The sequence below is a fragment of the Protomyctophum bolini genome, assembly GCF_963924005.1.
Source record: "Protomyctophum bolini genome assembly, chromosome: 14".
NCBI lineage: Eukaryota > Metazoa > Chordata > Actinopteri > Myctophiformes > Myctophidae > Protomyctophum > Protomyctophum bolini.
This window is the reverse complement of record NC_137875.1, coordinates 1,839,422-1,859,326: the sequence shown is the minus strand read 5'-3', so window position 1 is coordinate 1,859,326 and position 19,905 is coordinate 1,839,422. Positions and strand designations below refer to the sequence as shown.

The window sequence follows — 19,905 nt, the reverse complement described above, 5'->3', positions numbered from 1 at the left end:
CTATCTGTCCTTCTTCTGTCCTCTCTCTCTCTACCTCTCTCTACCACTGTCCTTCCTCTGTCCTCTCTCTTTCTCTCTCTCTCTCCCCCCAGCTCTCTCTCTCTCTCTCTCCTCTCTCTCTCTCTCTCTCTCTCTCTCTCTCTCTCTCTCTCTCTCTTTCCCTCTCCCTCCCTCCCTCCCTCTCCCCCCAGCTCTCTCTCTCTCTCTCTCTCTCTCCTCTCCTCTCCTCTCTCTCTCTCTCCTCTCTCTCTCTCTCCTCTCCTCTCTCTCTCTCCCCCCAGCTCTCTCTCTCTCTCTCTCTCTCTCTCTCTCTCTCTCCCCCCAGCTCTCTCTCTCTCTCTCTCTCTCTCTCTCTCTCTCTCTCTCTCTCTCTCTCTCTCTCTCTCTCTCTTTGACTCCTCCTGCTTGGTAACCGAAGGCTGCTTCACTCTTTATAACTGGAGGCTTTTAGCAGATCTAACACGCTCAGGGCTCATTGCGCCGTGGTTCCTTCTGAGCTTGCAGATCTGCTATTTTCAGCGCAGGAGACCCCCCCCCCCCCCCCCCCGGCGTGCAACGGTATAGTGCAGATCGCCCTTGACACATTCTGGGCGGGAAACCCCCCTTTTGGTGTTTTAACCATCTATTGAAAAATAGCAGATCTACAAGCTACGAGCGTGTAGGTTTGCTATTTTTTTTTAAATCGTGAATAATGTGGCGCAAATATTTTAATATATATTCTTTCAGAGCTTCTGGCGGGGGGGGGTCAACATATTTTACAATTTACAATTTAGGCATTTAGCAGACGCTCTTAATCCAGAGCGACTTACATTAAGCAAGAACAAAAGCATGGGAATACATCACATAAAAACATTTATCATGAAACATGCGTAAACTAAGAACGTAACAGTGGAATATCTATATAATGAAACTATACATATAAACTATACATACAAACTATACTATGCTATACATATGTACTATGACGTGCTGTGACTACATACAATGCAATTATAGTGCTGTCTACATAACGTGCTATAAGTCTGTATCAAATGCTATCCAAGTCTACAGAAATGCCATCTAAGGGGGTATTTAGGGTAAGTGCTATGGGCCATGATGGAGTCTGAAAAGGTGGGTTTTCAGATGGGGGGGGGGGGTCCGCGGCCAAATACAGATAATTCTGTCGGTCTTTGACATGAAAGAGGTTGAGCACCCGCTGACACATACAATAACACGGGTTATTCAGAATACTGTAGGGATTCAGAAGACTATTTCTTTTCTTTTATAACGGGGCTCTGGTCTACAGTAAATGGCGTACATTTAGCCAAAGTTCCAGAGATTCAAGGTGTCTGCCTGACAACGCTACCGTATATTTAGCATCCGTCACTGTCAAAAGTAAAAAAACGTGAAGACGCAGTTAGCACATAATTAACCCATTCTGGCGGGAACCCCTTTTTGGTGTCGGCATCGTGCTATGCTTTAGCTATTGAAAAAATAGCAGACCTACAAGCTCGTAGTGCGCCACCGAGTGGCGCGCTACGAGCTTGTAGGTCTGCTATTATTTTTTGAAAAATCGAAAGAACGACTGACATATTAGAAACATAGCTTTTTCAGAAAACTGTCAGGATGTAGAGAAGAACATTTTTTAGAATCTGATCTCAGGTCAGAACGGGTTAATGCCAGACAGAACACCTTGTCTGTCTCGTAGCTCAGTGAGTCAGACAGACTCACCAACGCCTGCATTTACATTCTGGATGTTAAATAACTATATGAATGTGTCAGTCATGTTCTGCATGAATGGACATACCCGTCACTTTATCGTATCAGGCACTGAGAAGTCCTCTGGCTGCCGTTCTGGTCCTATTAAACGAGGGAACGTTTAATCTGTCCGTCCTAATGCACTCGCACACATACAGTCGTGATCAATAATCTGAAACAACAATCGATCACCTCCATCACATCCTGAATAGCAGTGCCCTCTACAAAAATAATAAAATAAAGGCGAAAGCCACCCAAAAAACATGAACCCAAAATCCGCCGTTGGCGTGGATATACCGTACGTCAATTAAAAGCGATTATTTAATGCTAGCCTTAACGCCGTAGCCGTAGCCCTTGCGGCAATTGCACTTTTATAGCACTTTGCGATTGATCAAGTCACAATGCTACTCACGTTAGCATCGGGTTGCTAGCTGTTGTTGTCATAACACTGGGTCACGCCATCTTGGATCTTCGTCACAATAAACACCCCTTCTAACTGTATCTCCTGTTCCGTCTTGTCCCAGATGGTATTTTTGGTCAAAACAAGGTTTATTCCACGGCAGGGAGCCGACGCTGTGCACCGGGTTAGGTCCGTTTGATGCGCAGGATGTGACGACGCATCGTTAGCGCCTTCAGTCAGATTTGAAAAAAAAAAAATCATTTTCAGTCTTGGGATTTTTTGGGGCTTTAAGCCCTGCTCTCTCTCTCTCCAGGTTCTCCAGTGCGACGGTAGTCTCTCTCTCCAGGTTCTCCAGTGTGACGGTAGTCTCTCTCTCCAGGTTCTCCAGTGTGAGGGTAGTCTCTCTCTCTCTCTCTCTCTCTCCAGGGTTCCACCTCAGTGTAACGGTAGTCTCTATCTCTCTCTCTCTCTCTGCAGGGTTCCACCTCAGTGCGACGGTGTTGACCTCCCAGGTTAACTCTCTATCTCTCCAGGTTATCCAGTGTAACGGTAGTCTCTCTATCTCTCTCTGCAGGGTTCCACCTCAGTGCGACGGTGGTGACCTCAGTGTAACGGTAGTCTCTCTCTCTCTCTCTCTCTCTCTGCAGGGTTCCACCTCAGTGCGACGGTGGTGACCTCAGTGTAACGGTAGTCTCTCTATCTCTCTCTCTCTCTCTCTGCACGGTTCCACCTCAGTGCGACGGTGGTGACCTCAGTGTAACGGTAGTCTCTCTATCTCTCTCTCTCTGCACGGTTCCACCTCAGTGTGACGGTGGTGACCTCAGTGTAACGGTAGTCTCTCTCTCTCTCTCTCTCTGCAGGGTTCCACCTCAGTGCGACGGTGGTGACCTCAGTGTAACGGTAGTCTCTCTATCTCTCTCTCTCTCTCTCTCTGCACGGTTCCACCTCAGTGCGACGGTGGTGACCTCAGTGTAACGGTAGTCTCTCTATCTCTCTCTCTCTCTCTCTCTGCACGGTTCCACCTCAGTGCGACGGTGGTGACCTCAGTGTAACGGTAGTCTCTCTATCTCTCTCTCTCTCTCTCTGCACGGTTCCACCTCAGTGCGACGGTGGTGACCTCAGTGTAACGGTAGTCTCTCTATCTCTCTCTCTCTCTCTCTGCACGGTTCCACCTCAGTGCGACGGTGGTGACCTCAGTGTAACGGTAGTCTCTCTATCTCTCTCTCTCTCTCTCTGCACGGTTCCACCTCAGTGCGACGGTGGTGACCTCAGTGTAACGGTAGTCTCTCTCTCTCTGCAGGGTTCCACCTCAGTGCGACGGTGGTGACCTCCCAGGCGGGTCAGTCCAAAGGGGCGTACAACGTGGCCGTGATGTTCGACCGCTGCCGCATCACTTCCTGTAGCTGCACCTGCGGCGCTGGCGCCAAGTGGTGCGCCCACGTGGTGGCGCTGTGCCTCTTCAGGATACACAACGTAAGAGTGTGTGTGTGTGTGTGTTAAATGGTAAAATGGTCAAATATAGCGCCTTTATCCAAGGCGCTTTACATAGATTGTGCATTACATTCACCCATTCACACACCGATGGCGGAGGAAACCATGCAAGGCACCAACAACCAGCACATCAGGAGCAATCAGGGGTTCAGAGTCTTGCTCAAGGACACTTTGACACTAACTCTGGGGGAGGAGCCCACAACACTGACACGCAAATAACATGCTTAGGAAGACCTTTCTGTTCATCACGGTGGAAAAATTAGGCTCAGTCAAGAGTTTATTCTATTTATAATTTTTGAACCTTTGAACCTTCCTTGCACACATAACACAACGCGCGTGCACACATACGTAACACAACGCGCGTGCACACATACGTAACACAACGCGCGTGCACACATACGTAACACAACGCGCGTGCACACATACGTAACACAACGCGCGTGCACACATACGTAACACAACGCGCGTGCACACACACGGCCTATACTCAACATCGCACCACAATTATATTACTCGCATTCAGTCAACAGCTCATTCTAAGCACTTTCTAAACGGCACAGCCGGGAAAACGAGAAAATAAACAACCAAATCCCCTTTTTATGATCGCCGTATTTCAGCGTCTGTGCTGGAATGGAGGAGAACCGGTGTGATCTACAGGCCTCCTGGTCCAATAGGGAGAGAGCAGGGTGAGATCTACAGGCCTTCTGGTCCAATAGGGAGAGAGCAGGGTGTGATCTACAGGCCTCCTGGTCCAATAGGGAGAGAGCAGGGTGTGATCTACTACAGGCCTCCTGGTCCAATAGGGAGAGAGCAGGGTGTGATCTACTACAGGCCTCCTGGTCCAATAGGGAGAGAGCCGGTGTGATCTACTACAGGCCTCCTGGTCCAATAGGGAGAGAGCCGGTGTGATCTACTACAGGCCTCCTGGTCCAATAGGGAGAGAGCCGGTGTGATCTACTACAGGCCTCCTGGTCCAATAAGGAGAGGCTCTCCGGTTCTCTGTGGTTGATATTATTATAATCCTATTAACAGACCGGTTCCCTTCGTCAGCACCGGGCCTCTCCTGAGGCCTGGCCAGGGCAGCACCGGGCCACAGGGCTGCACCGGGCCTCTCCTGAGGCCTGGCCAGGGCTGCCTGAGACGTAGAGCAGGTCTATGGAAATACAATGATTTTGGATTGGTTTTTAACCCGCCGCACGGGTTGGTTTTAACCCACAGCACATGTCGGGTTATTTTGTAGATTTACTTTATTGTTTTATTTGGTGGGGACAGTGTATATTGATGAACATTACATTATAAATGCAGTGTAAATATACCAGATTTAGCAAAGCTTGCTGAATTCCATCTGCAGTGCCCAGACATCAAACAATACAAACAGGACTGACACATACAGGACATAGCATACAGATACCGAGTACATTTCAAACGCAATAAGACTAGTAAGAATAAGAAATGATTAAACTATTAGATAAAACTATTATTAGGGTAGGTTTACTCTAATAATCTCTCTAACACAGCATACAAAAAGAAAAACACCTAATATAATCATGAATGGTTGCAGCTTTGGTTTTTCAAGCAACCATTTTTTTCAGATTGTATTTAAAAGAGGACACATTCCCTTTATATGCAGAGGAAGTCCATTCCATTTCACACAGCCCTGCCATTTGGTACTTAGAAAACACACGTCACCCATATGTAGATTTCTGCCATTTGAAAATAGCAGATCTGCTATTTTCAAAAGATTGTCATACATTATTTTGAAAACTAGAAACGGGGACATTCTGCTGCATAATGAATACTTTTAAGTGCATTATGATGCCGATACTTTACTGTACTTTTACTCAAGTAAATCGTTGAATTCGTTTATTTAACGTAACAGAGTATGTCTACATTTATGTATTGATTATATCCTCTCCAGGCGTCTGCAGTGTGTCTGAGGGCTCCGGTCAGTGAGTCTCTCTCCAGGCTGCAGAGAGACCAGCTGCAGAAGTTCGCCCAGTACCTCATCAGCGAGCTGCCACAGCAGGTAGCGCACGCACACACACACGCAGGCACGCATGCACGCACGCACACACACACACGGTCAGTGAGTGAGAAAAACAACAACACGGAAACACTTCCTTAAAGTCAACGACGTCCACACTCCAGAGGTAGTTCAACAGACCACGTGCAACCCAGATTGGGCTCAAACAAGGGGTTCAATATCATGTCCCTCCTGTGCCACTATATGCCTGACGAAGGTCAACGGACCCAAAGCTTGCGATAAATCCACTGATTGTGTACAGTTTGTGTACAGTGATTGTGTGATTGTGTGAGATTGTGTGATTGTGTGAGTGTGATTGTGTACAGTTTGGAGTGGGCGGGGCCTCCCTTTTATTTGTTTTCATTTCGCTCCTATGCTCACTAAGATGAGGAACGCCCTACCAACAGCCGTTAAGAAAATGTGAATCCCTAGACTCCTACAAAACCGCTCTCAAAGAGCGCCTACGGACGGCGGCAATTCAAAACTCCTGTAAACAAGTTGAAGTCGAAGTTCAATTCTGAATGATGAATACTATACAGACTATTGTTTAAGGGGAAAAGAAACTGAACTGAAAACTAAAGAACTACACAAATGTTTTATTTTCTTTTTTCTTATTTAGATACTTATTTTTTGTATATACAAGTGCAAGTGTGTGTGTGTGTGTGTGTGTGTGTGAGTGAATGTACTGTATGTAATGTATGTTATAAAAAAGCCAATAAAAATATTATTGAAATTCTGAATGATGAGCTTTCAAACCCAACAAACGAAGTTCAATTCAGGCCAACATTAACTACCTAAAAACTGTCTCAGACACTGAACAGGAAAAACATGTAACATTTTATCTGTGTACCAAACGCATTGATTTAATATCCTATCTTTTCTATCTCAGCCGTTCAGTGTGTGTGTGTGTGTGTGTGTGTGTGTGTGTGTGTGTGTGTGTGTGTGTGCACGTGGATACGACAGTAGCAGCATTGTTTGGCTGTAGTAGACCCGGCATTGGCACGCTGACACACGCACACTCGCACGTGCGCACGCTGTGTAGCACAGTCTAACATTACTGACCACACTGTGGCCAACTGGGTTATTCCAGCTCTGTAATCAGAGCTGTGCACACACACACACACACACACACACACACACACACACACTTCTGTCCGTTATAGATGTGTTAATTCTGTCAAAATGTCAAAGTAATCAGCGTTACTCAAAGGTCATAGACGGACTCATAGGGAAGGAGCGAAGGGTGGAGACATTCCCAAAATTACGTAGTTTGGGTCACCATGTTTTTGAGGGGTGCTAGCCCCTCCTATATTCAGCTATTAGTGTAGATTTATAGGGTGCTAGCCCCTCTTACATTCAGCTATTAGTGTAGATTTATAGGGCGCTAGCCCCTCCTATATTCAGCTATTAGTGTAGATTTATAGGGTGCTAGCCCCTCCTATATTCAGCTATTAGTGTAGATTTATAGGGTGCTAGCCCCTCCTATATTCAGCTATTAGTGTAGATTTATAGGGTGCTAGCCCCTCCTATATTCAGCTATTAGTGTAGATTTATAGGGCTTGTCTGTCTGTCTGTCTGTCTGTCAGACAGACAAGAGACGAGAGTAGAAAACAGAAGTAGAACACAGAAGAAGAAATTATTATTTTAACTAAAGCTAGCACAAATAAACTAGAAAAACAGTACAGTTAGTGCATCCCGTGGATGCAGAGGTCGTTGTTTTATTGCGTCCCTCATCTATAAACTGCATTTTAGGATGCAAAATGCACCCTATTTTAATCTCTGGCTGCAAATGCAGCCCTCCCTAAACCTGCCATGTTGGGGAACAAACGGGTGTTGCAAACAAATTAATTCGTTTTTCTTTACGAGTCGTCGATATTAAAAAAACAATATTTAGGAACAACAGTGCACATGCATATTTAAGGGCCTTGTGGCCAAATATATATAGAAAAAATAAAAAACAGAGGTACATCAGAAACAAGACAATACAACACTCTCAGGGCAAAAAAAACAGAAGATTTCAGGGACCGTCTAAAAAGGGGCATGTTTATAAAAAAGCATGAAAGGCTCAGTTCTTCATTTAGGCCATTGGGTTCTAAAGTGTCTAGTGCGTTATCTGTGTTTCTTGCATAAGTGTGAGATAGTGATGAATCCAAGGCTCAGGTGTTTATCTGTCACTTGAGGCCATTAGAGTTCTGCTCGTTGAAATGGGGAGGCGCTTTGTATTCCTCTAACATTAACAGTCTCAGTGAATGGCTCCCCGCTGACTAATGAAACAGGCCCAGGGCAGAGCAGTGAGACCACATAGACATTATAAACGCCTCTAAATGCCTACTGTTAATCTCCGAACACGTCAGAATGTCTGAGAGCAGTTTGGAAGCAGCATCAGTAACTATCTCAATCTGATGGCTAGTTTGGAGCCACCTCTAATTCTAAAGGCCTCTTCATAGTGCAGTTTGAGGTGATAAGTGTGGAGCCAACTCTAAAGGCTCATACATAGTCTGGATTTACGGTGGTGGGGTGACCAGTGACCACCGAACTACAACATGACGTCACTGAGCCGCGGTGAAGAGCAAACCACCGCCACCGCTCCAGCCCTTCTCTCTGTTTTTACTCACCACCGCTCAACGTTATTTCAGCTCCGGTGGTCACCTCACCACCGGAGCGGTGGTCACCTCACCACCGAAAATCCAGACTATGAATAGGCCTTAATTCTAAAGGCCTGTTCATAGTCCAGTTTGAGGTGATAAGGTGACCACCTTATCACGGTGGTTAGTAAGAAAACAAGAGCCATGTGTGAGTCGCTCTTCAGTGACGTCATGTTGTAGTCTTCGATGGTCAGTGGGGTCACCATGATCAAAACTAAAGCTAGAGTGTGAATAGGCCCTAAAAGCATGTCAGGTCTGTGACGACGACAGCAGTGCACTGAGGAAACTATAAATGAAGGTCAACTGTTCGCTATCTCTCTTGTTTCTGTCTGGTCAAAGTCGTACGATTAGTCGGACACGTTAGCGCTGTGGAATCTGATCTCCGCATTTGACCCGTCTCTCTTGGAGCGGTTGAGCTGCAGCGTGCGCCGCGCTCAGGAATCATTAGTTGATTTGACCCCCCGATCCAACCCATTGATGCTGAGTGCCAAGCAGTCCCATTTTTACAGTCTTTGGTATGACCCGGCCGGGGATCGAACCCCCGACCTCCCAGTTTCAGGGCGGACACTCTAACCACAACAAGGCCACTGTCTGGTCAGATGGGAGCTCAGTGTTTGTACTAATGTTTACTCTGTCTCTCTCTCTCTCTCTCTCTCTGTGTGGTCAGATCCTGCCCACAGCTCAGCGTCTGCTGGATGAACTGCTGTCTTCTCAGTCCACGGCCATCAACACTGTGTGTGGAGCGCCAGGTACAAACCTACAGCCGTTCAACACGATATAAACATAATGTAACACTAATAGTTCCATCAACACCGTGTGTGGAGCGCCAGGTACAAACCTACAGCCGTTCAACACGATATAAACATAATGTAACCCTAATAGTTCCATCGACACAGTGTGTGGAGCGCCAGGTACAAACCTACAGCCGTTTAACACGATATAAACATAATGTAACCCTAATAGTTCCATGGACACAGTGTGTGGAGCGCCAGGTACAAACCTACAGCCGTTTAACACGATATAAACATAATGTAACCCTAATAGTTCCATCGACACAGTGTGTGGAGCGCCAGGTACAAACCTACAGCCGTTTAACACGATATAAACATAATGTAACCCTAATAGTTCCATCGACACAGTGTGTGGAGCGCCAGGTACCAAGTTAACGACAACTGAGTAGTTGAGACGAACAACAGTTTAATTCCATAATTTATTCTGACCCCTCCCCGAAAAAGGCCTCGCTGTCCTGACCCCTTCTCCATCATTTGTGACTAAATTTGAATTTGTCATGTGAAAGCAGGGAATCATAGCTTCAAATTGACATATCGGTGGTTCAGTTTGACCTACCAGTTTAGGAGATATGGCTTATAGAGTAATGTCTGGCAGAGAAACAGAGAGTTGAGAAAACAGGCTTGAAAAGGTTCACTTCTCTAACATTACACCTAGCTACATGTTTAAGCATTTATTTTATATGTACATGTCTTCTGTTTTTTCTAACATTACACCTAGCTACATGTTTAAGCATTTATTTCATATTTACATGTCTTCTGTGGACTCTAACATTACACCTAGCTACATGTTTAAGCATTTATTTCATATTTACATGTCTTCTGTGGTCTCTAACATTACACCTAGCTACATGTTTAAGCATTTATTTCATATTCACATGTCTTCTGTGGTCTCTAACATTACACCTATAGCTACATGTTTAAGCATTTATTTCATATTCTCCGGTGAAAAGCTGGAGTTTGCGCTATAGAAGGAATGTTCAGAAGGATATTTCATAAAAGACAAACCCCAAAATTGAACTGATTTTTTTTTTTGCACAGGCCTACACAGAGTTAAATTAACATTGATCTTACAATATAAATTGGGGTTCCCAGAGATAGAAATGCCATTAAATAGTTCTCCGTAGCCTAAAAGCATGTCAAACTAGTGGTCCTTGGAATTTAAACCGTTGATACAATTTACAATTTAGAATGTAGGCATTTAGCAGACGCTCTCAATCCAGAGCGACTTACATTAAGCAAGAACAAAAAAGCATGGGAATACGTCACATAAAAAGCATTTATCATGAAACATGCGTAAGCTAAGAACGTAACAGTGGAATATCTATATAATGAAACTATACATGTAAACTATACATCTATACTACTATGCTATACATCTGTACTATGACTACATACAATGCAATTATAGTGCTGTCTACATAACATGCTATAAGTCTGTATCAAATGCTATCTAAGGGGGAGGGGTAAGTGCTATGGGCCATGATGGAGTCTGAAAAGGTGGGTTTTCAGACTACGGCGGAAGTCTGAAATTGAAATTGATAATTCCTGATAGTCGCTAGAGCCATCTTCTCTTATGGGGGTCCCCAGGCATATACACATGTCAATGTGGGGGTCCTTGACATGAAAAAGATGGAGATCAGAAGCACTGATTTAGACAACTTGAAGTCTTCATAATACACTAGTATTGTTGTTTCATTGTTGGTTCATTGTTCAGTTCATGCTCTCTGCCTGCATTACTGACATTGGTCTGCAGGGGGCACTCTCGTCCTGTCTATCTCTGGCTAGTTACAGCAGCAGCCCCCTGCCTTCTAATAATAATGCATTCTCTCTCTCTCTCTCTCTCTCTCTCTCTCTCTCTCTCTCTCTCTCTCTCTCTCTCGGTGCTTTTTGTACCCATGATTTACTTGTTTCGGTGTTGGTAATAAGACAGACTGAAGTGACTGTGAATAAGTTCATGTGTTTGCCTACTGTATATTCTGTACATTTAGGGCTTGTTTGGACTGAGACACGTGATGTTTCGAGTGCGTGGTATAATCAGAAGCAACTGAAAATATCTGTGCCCTTGATAATGTATTTTATAAATGTGGACTCAAATAAAGAAATGTAAATGTGTGTTTCCCCAGACCCTACTGTGTGGACTCGAATAAAGAAATGTAAATGTGTGTTTCCCCAGACCCTACGGTGTGGACTCGAATAAAGAAATGTAAATGTGTGTTTCCCCAGACCCCACGGCCGGGCCCTCGGCCTCAGACCAGAGTACCTGGTACCTGGACGAATCCACCCTCAGTGACAACATCAAGAAGACCCTCCACAAGTTCTGCGGGCCCTCGCCGGTCGTCTTCAGGTACGTTAAAAAAAACCCATTCTGACCTGAGATCAGATCCTAAAAAATGTCTTCTACATCCTGACAGTTTTCCATTCTGATCTGAGATCAGATTCTAAAAAAATGTCTTCTACATCCTGTAGAAGACATTTTTAGAAGACATAGCAGATCTACAAGCTCATAGCGCGCCACTCGGTGGCGCGCTATGAGCTTGTAGATCTGCTATTTTTCAATAGCTAAAAGCAACACCAAAAGGGGTTCCCGCCCCAAAAGGGGTTAAAACTCATCCGGATGGAATCGTTCTCATCCTTTATTTTTTTTAGAGGGACAGTAGACTGACGTGACATGAGAGGGGGGGGGGGGGGGAGGGGTGAGATGCAGTAAATAGCCGATAGATACATTGGTGCATTCCTAGCATAAAACATCGCCTCTCTCCAAACCCCGGATTGGCATCGGAGCCCCAAAACGTCTCTGGTGAGTCTAAGTCAGTGGTATTAAAAAAAATCTTCTTTTTTTTGAGAATAACAAGAGGGCTAATAAAAGCTACAGGTATGGTGTGTGCGATATTAATTGTGAGATCATCATAATGACGGTAATCATTAAAGGACCACTTTTCAACCTATCTTCTTCATATAGCAGGATAATATGTCTATACAGCTCATTACTGTGCGGAAACATACATAAATCTTCGTGTTTGAGCACAAAAAGCATTTTGAGAACCCACAAATCAACCCACACACATTCATTCTACAAGTTGTGGCACCCGGCCTAATCTAATTGAATACCCCTGGTCTAAATACTTTAATCTAATTGAATACCCCTGGTCTAAATACTTTAATCTAATTGAATACCCCTGGTCTAAATACTTTTACAGGCCAGCTGGTTGCTGGTATACAACTAACGATGCATATCAAATAAACAAGAAAGAAGCTTGAAGTCATTAAGTGAATTAGCATAATTGCAGTATTCAGTGTGCAGTGGTATTAGTTTGGTAATGTAGCGGTTACTGTTGTGCACACACACTTAATGACTCTCTAAGCAGCTCCTTAAAACTTAATTCGCAAAATCAATTAGCCTTTTAAGTTGTTGTTGTTGGGGGTTTTTTTGTCCTCCCTACAAGTTCTGTTCATTAATCTGTAAATAATTCATGCAGTTTAACTTTTTCCCCATAAATAAACCCAGACAGATACCTACTGACTGTACATCTAAAGTGAGAAGCAGTCTCTAGGGATGGATATATGGACCATAATAATAATAATAATAATAATTATTATTATTATGGACCATAGGAAGATTACATGCCATGATTTGTGGTTTACCCATTTTGGGTGGGAACCCCAATTGGTGTTTTAAACATTATGTTATAATTTAGCTATTGAAAAATAGCAGATCTACAAGCTCATAGCACGCCACCGAGTGGCGCACTACGAGCTTGTAGGTCTGCTATTTTTTGAAAAATTCGTGAAAATGTGGCACAAATCTTTGAATACATTTTATTTTTTTAATTTCGACGTCAGGCCTAAATGGGTTAAAGATATTGTGACATTCAAAACTTTAAATGCCACCTTTGTTGAACCAGAATCACCAGCATTCCTATTCTGTGGGGTCTACACACAACGCAGTGTGAGCTTGTAGATCTGCTATTCTTAGCAAATCGATTTGTGTATTTGAGTAAGGTCCGTTTTTTATCAAGTATTGGGTTTAGAGCTACACAACCGCACACAACCAAGCGTGAAATGACTTGTCTTTTAGTTCTATTGATGTTCCAGTAGTCTAACATTTAATCTACTTTTTATTTTGTTGACACAAAATTGTCAGTATATTTTGTCTTAGTTTTAGTCATCGCAGCTTATTTTCTTATTTAGATTTCATCCGTGAAAAAAGTTTTAGTCAGCAATTTCATCAACAAATACAAACTAAACTAAAACGTTAGGAAGGGACTAGTGGACGAGATCCAGTATAAGTCTTTTTAGACTTGGTTACATGCGCTGAAAATAGTCGATCTACAAGCTCCCTTGTACATCGACTATTTTCAGCACGTGTAAAAACTGTCATTAAGACGCTTTCGTATCAATCTGCACATTTTTTCAACTGGTTGGCTGTTTCGGCTACCAAAACATAATGCTAAATGGTAAATGGACGTAGCGCGTGGAAGGAACACGTTATTCCAACCAGTTCCTTTCCCCTCCATCAGGCGCCCCGGCTGGCCAGGGGGAGGCAGTTTAGAGACCAGGATTACTGCATGTTTTTTCTGAGGGTACCTACCCTAGGGGACACGGGGAGAACATGTGAGGGTACCTACCCTATAGGGGACACGGGAAGAACATGTGAGGGTACCTACCCTAGGGGACACGGGGAGAACATGTGAGGGTACCTACCCTAGGGGACACGGGGAGAACATGTGAGGGTACCTACCCTATAGGGGACACGGGGAGAACATGTGAGGGTACCTACCCTAGGGGACACGGGGAGAACATGTGAGGGTACCTACCCTAGGGGACACGGGGAGAACATGTGAGGGTACCTACCCTAGGGGACACGGGGAGAACATGTGAGGGTACCTACCCTAGGGGACACGGGGAGAACATGTGAGGGTACCTACCCTAGGGGACACGGGGAGAACATGTGAGGGTACCTACCCTAGGGGACACGGGGAGAACATGTGAGGGTACCTACCCTAGGGGACACGGGGAGAACATGTGAGGGTACCTACCCTAGGGGACACGGGGAGAACATGTGAGGGTACCTGCCCTAGGGGACACGGGGAGAACATGTGAGGGTACCTACCCTAGGGGGACACGGGGAGAACATGTGAGGGTACCTACCCTAGGGGACACGGGGAGAACATGCAATCTCCACACAGAAAGGCCCTTTCGCCAACCTGTCGTGTTTCTCTCTCAGTGACGTGAACTCCATGTACCTGTCGTGTTTCTCCTCACAGTGACGTGAACTCCATGTACCTGTCGTGTTTCTCCTCACAGTGACGTGAACTCCATGTACCTGTCGTGTTTCTCCTCACAGTGACGTGAACTCCATGTACCTGTCGTGTTTCTCACAGTGACGTGAACTCCATGTACCTGTCGTGTTTCTCCTCACAGTGACGTGAACTCCATGTACCTGTCGTGTTTACCTGTCGTGTTTCTCCTCACAGTGACGTGAACTCCATGTACCTGTCGTGTTTCTCCTCACAGTGACGTGAACTCCATGTACCTGTCGTGTTTCTCACAGTGACGTGAACTCCATGTACCTGTCGTGTTTCTCACAGTGACGTGAACTCCATGTACCTGTCGTGTTTCTCCTCACAGTGACGTGAACTCCATGTACCTGTCGTGTTTCTCCTCACAGTGACGTGAACTCCATGTACCTGTCGTGTTTCTCTCACAGTGACGTGAACTCCATGTACCTGTCGTGTTTCTCTCTCAGTGACGTGAACTCCATGTACCTGTCGTGTTTCTCCTCACAGTGACGTGAACTCCATGTACCTGTCGTGTTTCTCCTCACAGTGACGTGAACTCCATGTACCTGTCGTGTTTCTCCTCACAGTGACGTGAACTCCATGTACCTGTCGTGTTTCTCCTCACAGTGATGTGAACTCCATGTACCTGTCGTGTTTCTCCTCTCAGTGACGTGAACTCCATGTACCTGTCGTGTTTCTCTCTCAGTGACGTGAACTCCATGTACCTGTCGTGTTTCTCTCTCAGTGACGTGAACTCCATGTACCTGTCGTGTTTCTCTCTCAGTGACGTGAACTCCATGTACCTGTCGTGTTTCTCTCTCAGTGACGTGAACTCCATGTACCTGTCGTGTTTCTCTCTCAGTGACGTGAACTCCATGTACCTGTCGTGTTTCTCTCTCAGTGACGTGAACTCCATGTACCTGTCGTGTTTCTCTCTCAGTGACGTGAACTCCATGTACCTGTCGTGTTTCTCTCTCAGTGACGTGAACTCCATGTACCTGTCGTGTTTCTCCTCACAGTGACGTGAACTCCATGTACCTGTCGTGTTTACCTGTCGTGTTTCTCTCACAGTGACGTGAACTCCATGTACCTGTCGTCCACGGAGCCTCCCGCCGCCGCGGAGTGGGCGTGTCTGCTGCGCCCGCTGCGCGGCCGCGAGCCGGAAGGCATCTGGAACCTGCTGTCCATCGTCAGGGAGATGTTCAAGAGACGAGACAGCAACGCCGCGCCGCTCCTCGAGATCCTCACGGAGCAGTGTCTCACCTACGAACAGGTAGCCATGTTTTTCTTTGCCACAGTACCTCGTGGATGACGTGGATGTCCATAGAGGGCGCTATAAGCCCACGGGTTCATGTTCTTTTTAATTGCATCCTAATCTCCATGGGGGGGATTTGAGATCGCCTCATATAAGAGCTGTGTTTGAAAATTAATCCAATCATCCTCCCGGTCGTATGGATATGAAGAATCAACTGACGCGCGAACGCACGCACACTTGCACGTGCGCACGCACGCGCACACACACACACACACACACACACACACACACACACACGTGCACACTCACAAACATACACACCTGCCCGTTCCTTTTGTTGTGATAATAACATGAATAATGAATTAATCGTTAATATGTCGTTCTTGAGAATTTAACTAGTTTGGTCAGAGAGTGCAAAATGCACCCATGTACACACACACACACACACGTTCGTGCAAGCACATACACACACACACGCATGCAAACAGACACGCGCGACTGCACGGAGCGTTGGCTGCAGTCAGCGTATTCCTGGAGGGTCTCCATTTGTGGGGCTTAATTTCCTAAGCCTATTAAGATGAGATTAAACCTTGTATTGATCCCTGGAGCTAAAGTCAGGTGACACAAACAGCCCTGTTGATCTGGCCTCGGTCGTATGCCCTGCCCAGGCTTTTATTATGAAGTACAACATGAAAACTACAACATGACATCATGACCCTGATGATCTGACCTCAGTTGCTACTCACCTAAAACTGGAGTATGACATGGCTGTATGAACAGCCATGTCAACTAACTCCTCCCCCTCCTCAGATCATTGGCTGTGTGATAACTAACTCCTCCCCCTCCCCCTCAGATCATTGGCTGGTGGTACAGCGTGCGCACGTCGGCCTCTCACAGCAGCGCCAGCGGTCACACGGGACGCAGCAACGGCCAATCGGAGGTGGCGGCTCACGCCTGCGCCAGCATGTGTGACGAGATGGTGGTCCTCTGGAGGCTGGCCGTCCTGGACCCCACCATGAGCCCCCAAAGGTACAGATTTAACCCTCCATGAGACCCCTCCATGAGCCCCCAAAGGTACTGATTTAACCTTTATGAGCCCCCAGAGGTACAGATTTAACCCTTATGAGCCCCTAAAGGTACTGATTTAACCCTCCATGAGCCCCCAGAGGTACAGATTTAACCCTTATGAGCCCCTAAAGGTACTGATTTAACCCTCCATGAGCCCCCAGAGGTACAGATTTAACCCACCATGAGCCCCTAAAGGTACTGATTTAACCCTCCATGAGCCCCCAGAGGTACAGATTTAACCCTTATGAGCCCCCAGAGGTACTGATTTAACCCTCCATGAGCCCCCAGAGGTACAGATTTAACCCACCATGAGCCCCTAAAGGTACTGATTTAACCCTCCATGAGACCCCAGAGGTACAGATTTAACCCTCCATGAGCCCCCAAAGGTACTGATTTAACCCTCCATGAGACCCCACCATGAGCCCCTAAAGGTACAGATTTAACCCTCCATGAGCCCCTAAAGGTACTGATTTAACCCTCCATGAGACCCCACCATGAGCCCCTAAAGGTACAGATTTAACCCTCCATGAGCCCCTAAAGGTACAGCTTTAACCCTCCATGAGCCCCCAAAGGTACTGATTTAACCCTCCATGAGACCCCACCATGAGCCCCCAAAGGTACTGATTTAACCCTCCATGAGCCCCTAAAGGTACTGATTTAACCCTTATGAGCCCCCAGAGGTACTGATTTAACCCTCCATGAGACCCCAGAGGTACAGATTTAACCCTTATGAGCCCCCAGAGGTACAGATTTAACCCTCCATGAGCCCCCAAAGGTACAGATTTAACCCTTATGAGCCCCCAGAGGTACAGATTTAACCCTCCATGAGACCCCAGAGGTACTGATTTAACCCTCCACAGCCAAATTCAGATAATACTGGGGGTCCTTACTTATGATGTGAAAAAAGGTTGAGCACCACCGACACACACACAGAAACATAAGGTTTTTACAGAAAAAAACGTCATGACATTTTGTAAGAATCGGCCTCAGGTCTAAATTGGTTTAACCCATTCTGACCTGAGATCAGATTCATACGAGGTTTCCACGGGACACACGCTGGTCTGATGAACCCATTCTGACCCGAGATCAGATTCTAAAAATGTCAGTCGTTCTTCGAATTTTTCAAAAATAGCAGACCTACAAGCTCATAGCGCGCCACTCGGTGGCGCGCTACGAGCTTGTAGGTCTGCTATTTTTCAATAGGTAAAGCATAACATGATGCTAACACCGAAACGGGTTCCCGGTCAGAATGGGTTAACGGCGGCCTTTCTTCAGTGTAATGTATACAGTATACATTTCTCCAGGGGCACTTATTGCTGCTATACAGTATACACTAATAAATTACAATAATCTCTTGGCTCCGCCGCCCGTTCCTCCCTGTGGTATTATGGTGTAGCCCCTCCGAGCGCCTAGTGTCGGGGACTTTTATTTTCCACTCTGTTGAACATTTTGTTTCAGAAGAGATAACGGAGGCGTATTTATTTATTTCTTTCTTTCTTTCTTTCCAGAGGATTGTCTTTTGTTTTGTGATGTCAGTCTCTGTCGGAGTCGACTGGAGCAACTCATCTGGTTCACTTATAACCCATTCTGGAGCGGGAACTCCTTTTGGTGTTATAGCATTACGCTATGCTTTTAGCTATTGGAAAAATAGCTAGATCTACAAGCTCGTAGCGCGCCACCGAGTGGCGCGCTACGAGCTTGTAGGTCTGCTATTTTTTTTTGTGGAAAAATCGAAGAACGACTGTCATAGAAACACGGCTTTTTCAGAAAACTGTCATTTTCAAACAGACATTTTTTTTTAGAATCTGATCTCAGGTCAGAATGGGTTAAACCATTCTGGACGTTTCATTAAGCATCATGTTGTGCTTTTAGCTCTTGGGGGAAAAAATAACAGATCTACAAGCTCGTAGTGCTTTCAATATATATTCTTTCAGAGTGAACATTTTTAACTCAAGTCTTTGCTTCTGGGAGGGGGGGGGGTCCCTGGAACCACATATTTTCAGATGGGGGGGGGGGGGGGGGGGTCGGCGGCTAATTACATATCATCTTTTGGGGGTCCTTGACATGAAATAGTTTGAGAACCACTGACATATAGAAACATAGGGTTTTTTCAGAAAACTGTCATGATTTAGAAGACATTTGTAGAATCTGTTCTCAGATCAAGATGGGTTAAGCAGAGAAATACAGACCTATTTGTTTTTTATTATAGAAAGGCTTCGGGGCCTCCCTCCCCCTCCCCCCCCCATCCTCCTCCTACGCGTTTGAAGTAACTGCATGTAAAAATATGTATTTATGCATGCGGAGGTGCATAGATATTATGCATGATGATTTCCATACATCCACACAAAACAGCCACGCATTGAGATGCACTGCTGTGTTGATATATGTGCACGCATGTGTGCGTGCGCACGTGCCTGCGTACGTGCCTGCGTACGTGCCTGCGTGCGCACGTGCCTGCGTACGTGCACGTGCCTGCGTACGTGCCTGCGTGCGCACGTGCCTGCGTACGTGCCTGCGTGCGCACGTGCCTGCGTACGTGCCTGCGTGCGCACGTGCCTGCGTACGTGCCTGCGTGCGCACGTGCCTGCGTACTAGAGGTGGGATCGGGCCGACTTTATACTACCAGAACCGAACCCGTCACCGACAGCTTTGTGTCAAAACCGAAACGAGCCCGACCTTAATTATTAATATATGCGCCCGGCCCGTGCCCGATACCCGACACTTTTCCCCCTTCATTTTTCTTTGAGGAAGGCACTTTAATACACTGACAGCATACAGCTTGCCTGGCTGTTACCTTTAGACATATTATGCCACACTATATGTCTTGTAAATTATACCATGAAAGGGGTCCGTTTTATATCATAGCCTACTACGTTGATTAATAAATAGCTATAGTATAAATAACTGACACGCCGTGTACACTACAAAGCACACTGCACAGCACTGTGCGCAGTCTGATGCATACACACAGTCATTATCACACACACACACACACACACACACACACACACACACACACACACACTCGGCAACTCTGCATTGGCAATATTTAATCCACACAGCTTGTTCATGCAAAGTTGCAAACTGCTATTCAATCAAACAATCCGCGCCAGCGGGAGGCGATTATTGGTAGCCTAATTTGCGATGGTCCACGGGCAGGATCGAGTTATTTACTCATACTCAACTCTTCACTGTTCACAACATCTAATAAATCAA

General features: G+C 45.8%; 1 protein-coding gene across 1 annotated transcript in view; it reads left to right on the top strand.

Annotated features, from left to right (window-relative positions):
• The window catches only part of zswim8 (zinc finger, SWIM-type containing 8), a 91,175-nt gene that overhangs the window by 18,254 nt on the left and 53,016 nt on the right, over positions 1-19,905 (top strand). The window contains exons 4-9 of the mRNA XM_080782089.1: positions 3,438-3,610; positions 5,547-5,654; positions 8,964-9,045; positions 11,311-11,431; positions 15,438-15,639; positions 16,475-16,650. Of these exons, the coding sequence (XP_080638215.1) occupies positions 3,438-3,610; positions 5,547-5,654; positions 8,964-9,045; positions 11,311-11,431; positions 15,438-15,639; positions 16,475-16,650 (862 nt within the window). The remainder of the gene's footprint in view (positions 1-3,437; positions 3,611-5,546; positions 5,655-8,963; positions 9,046-11,310; positions 11,432-15,437; positions 15,640-16,474; positions 16,651-19,905) is intronic.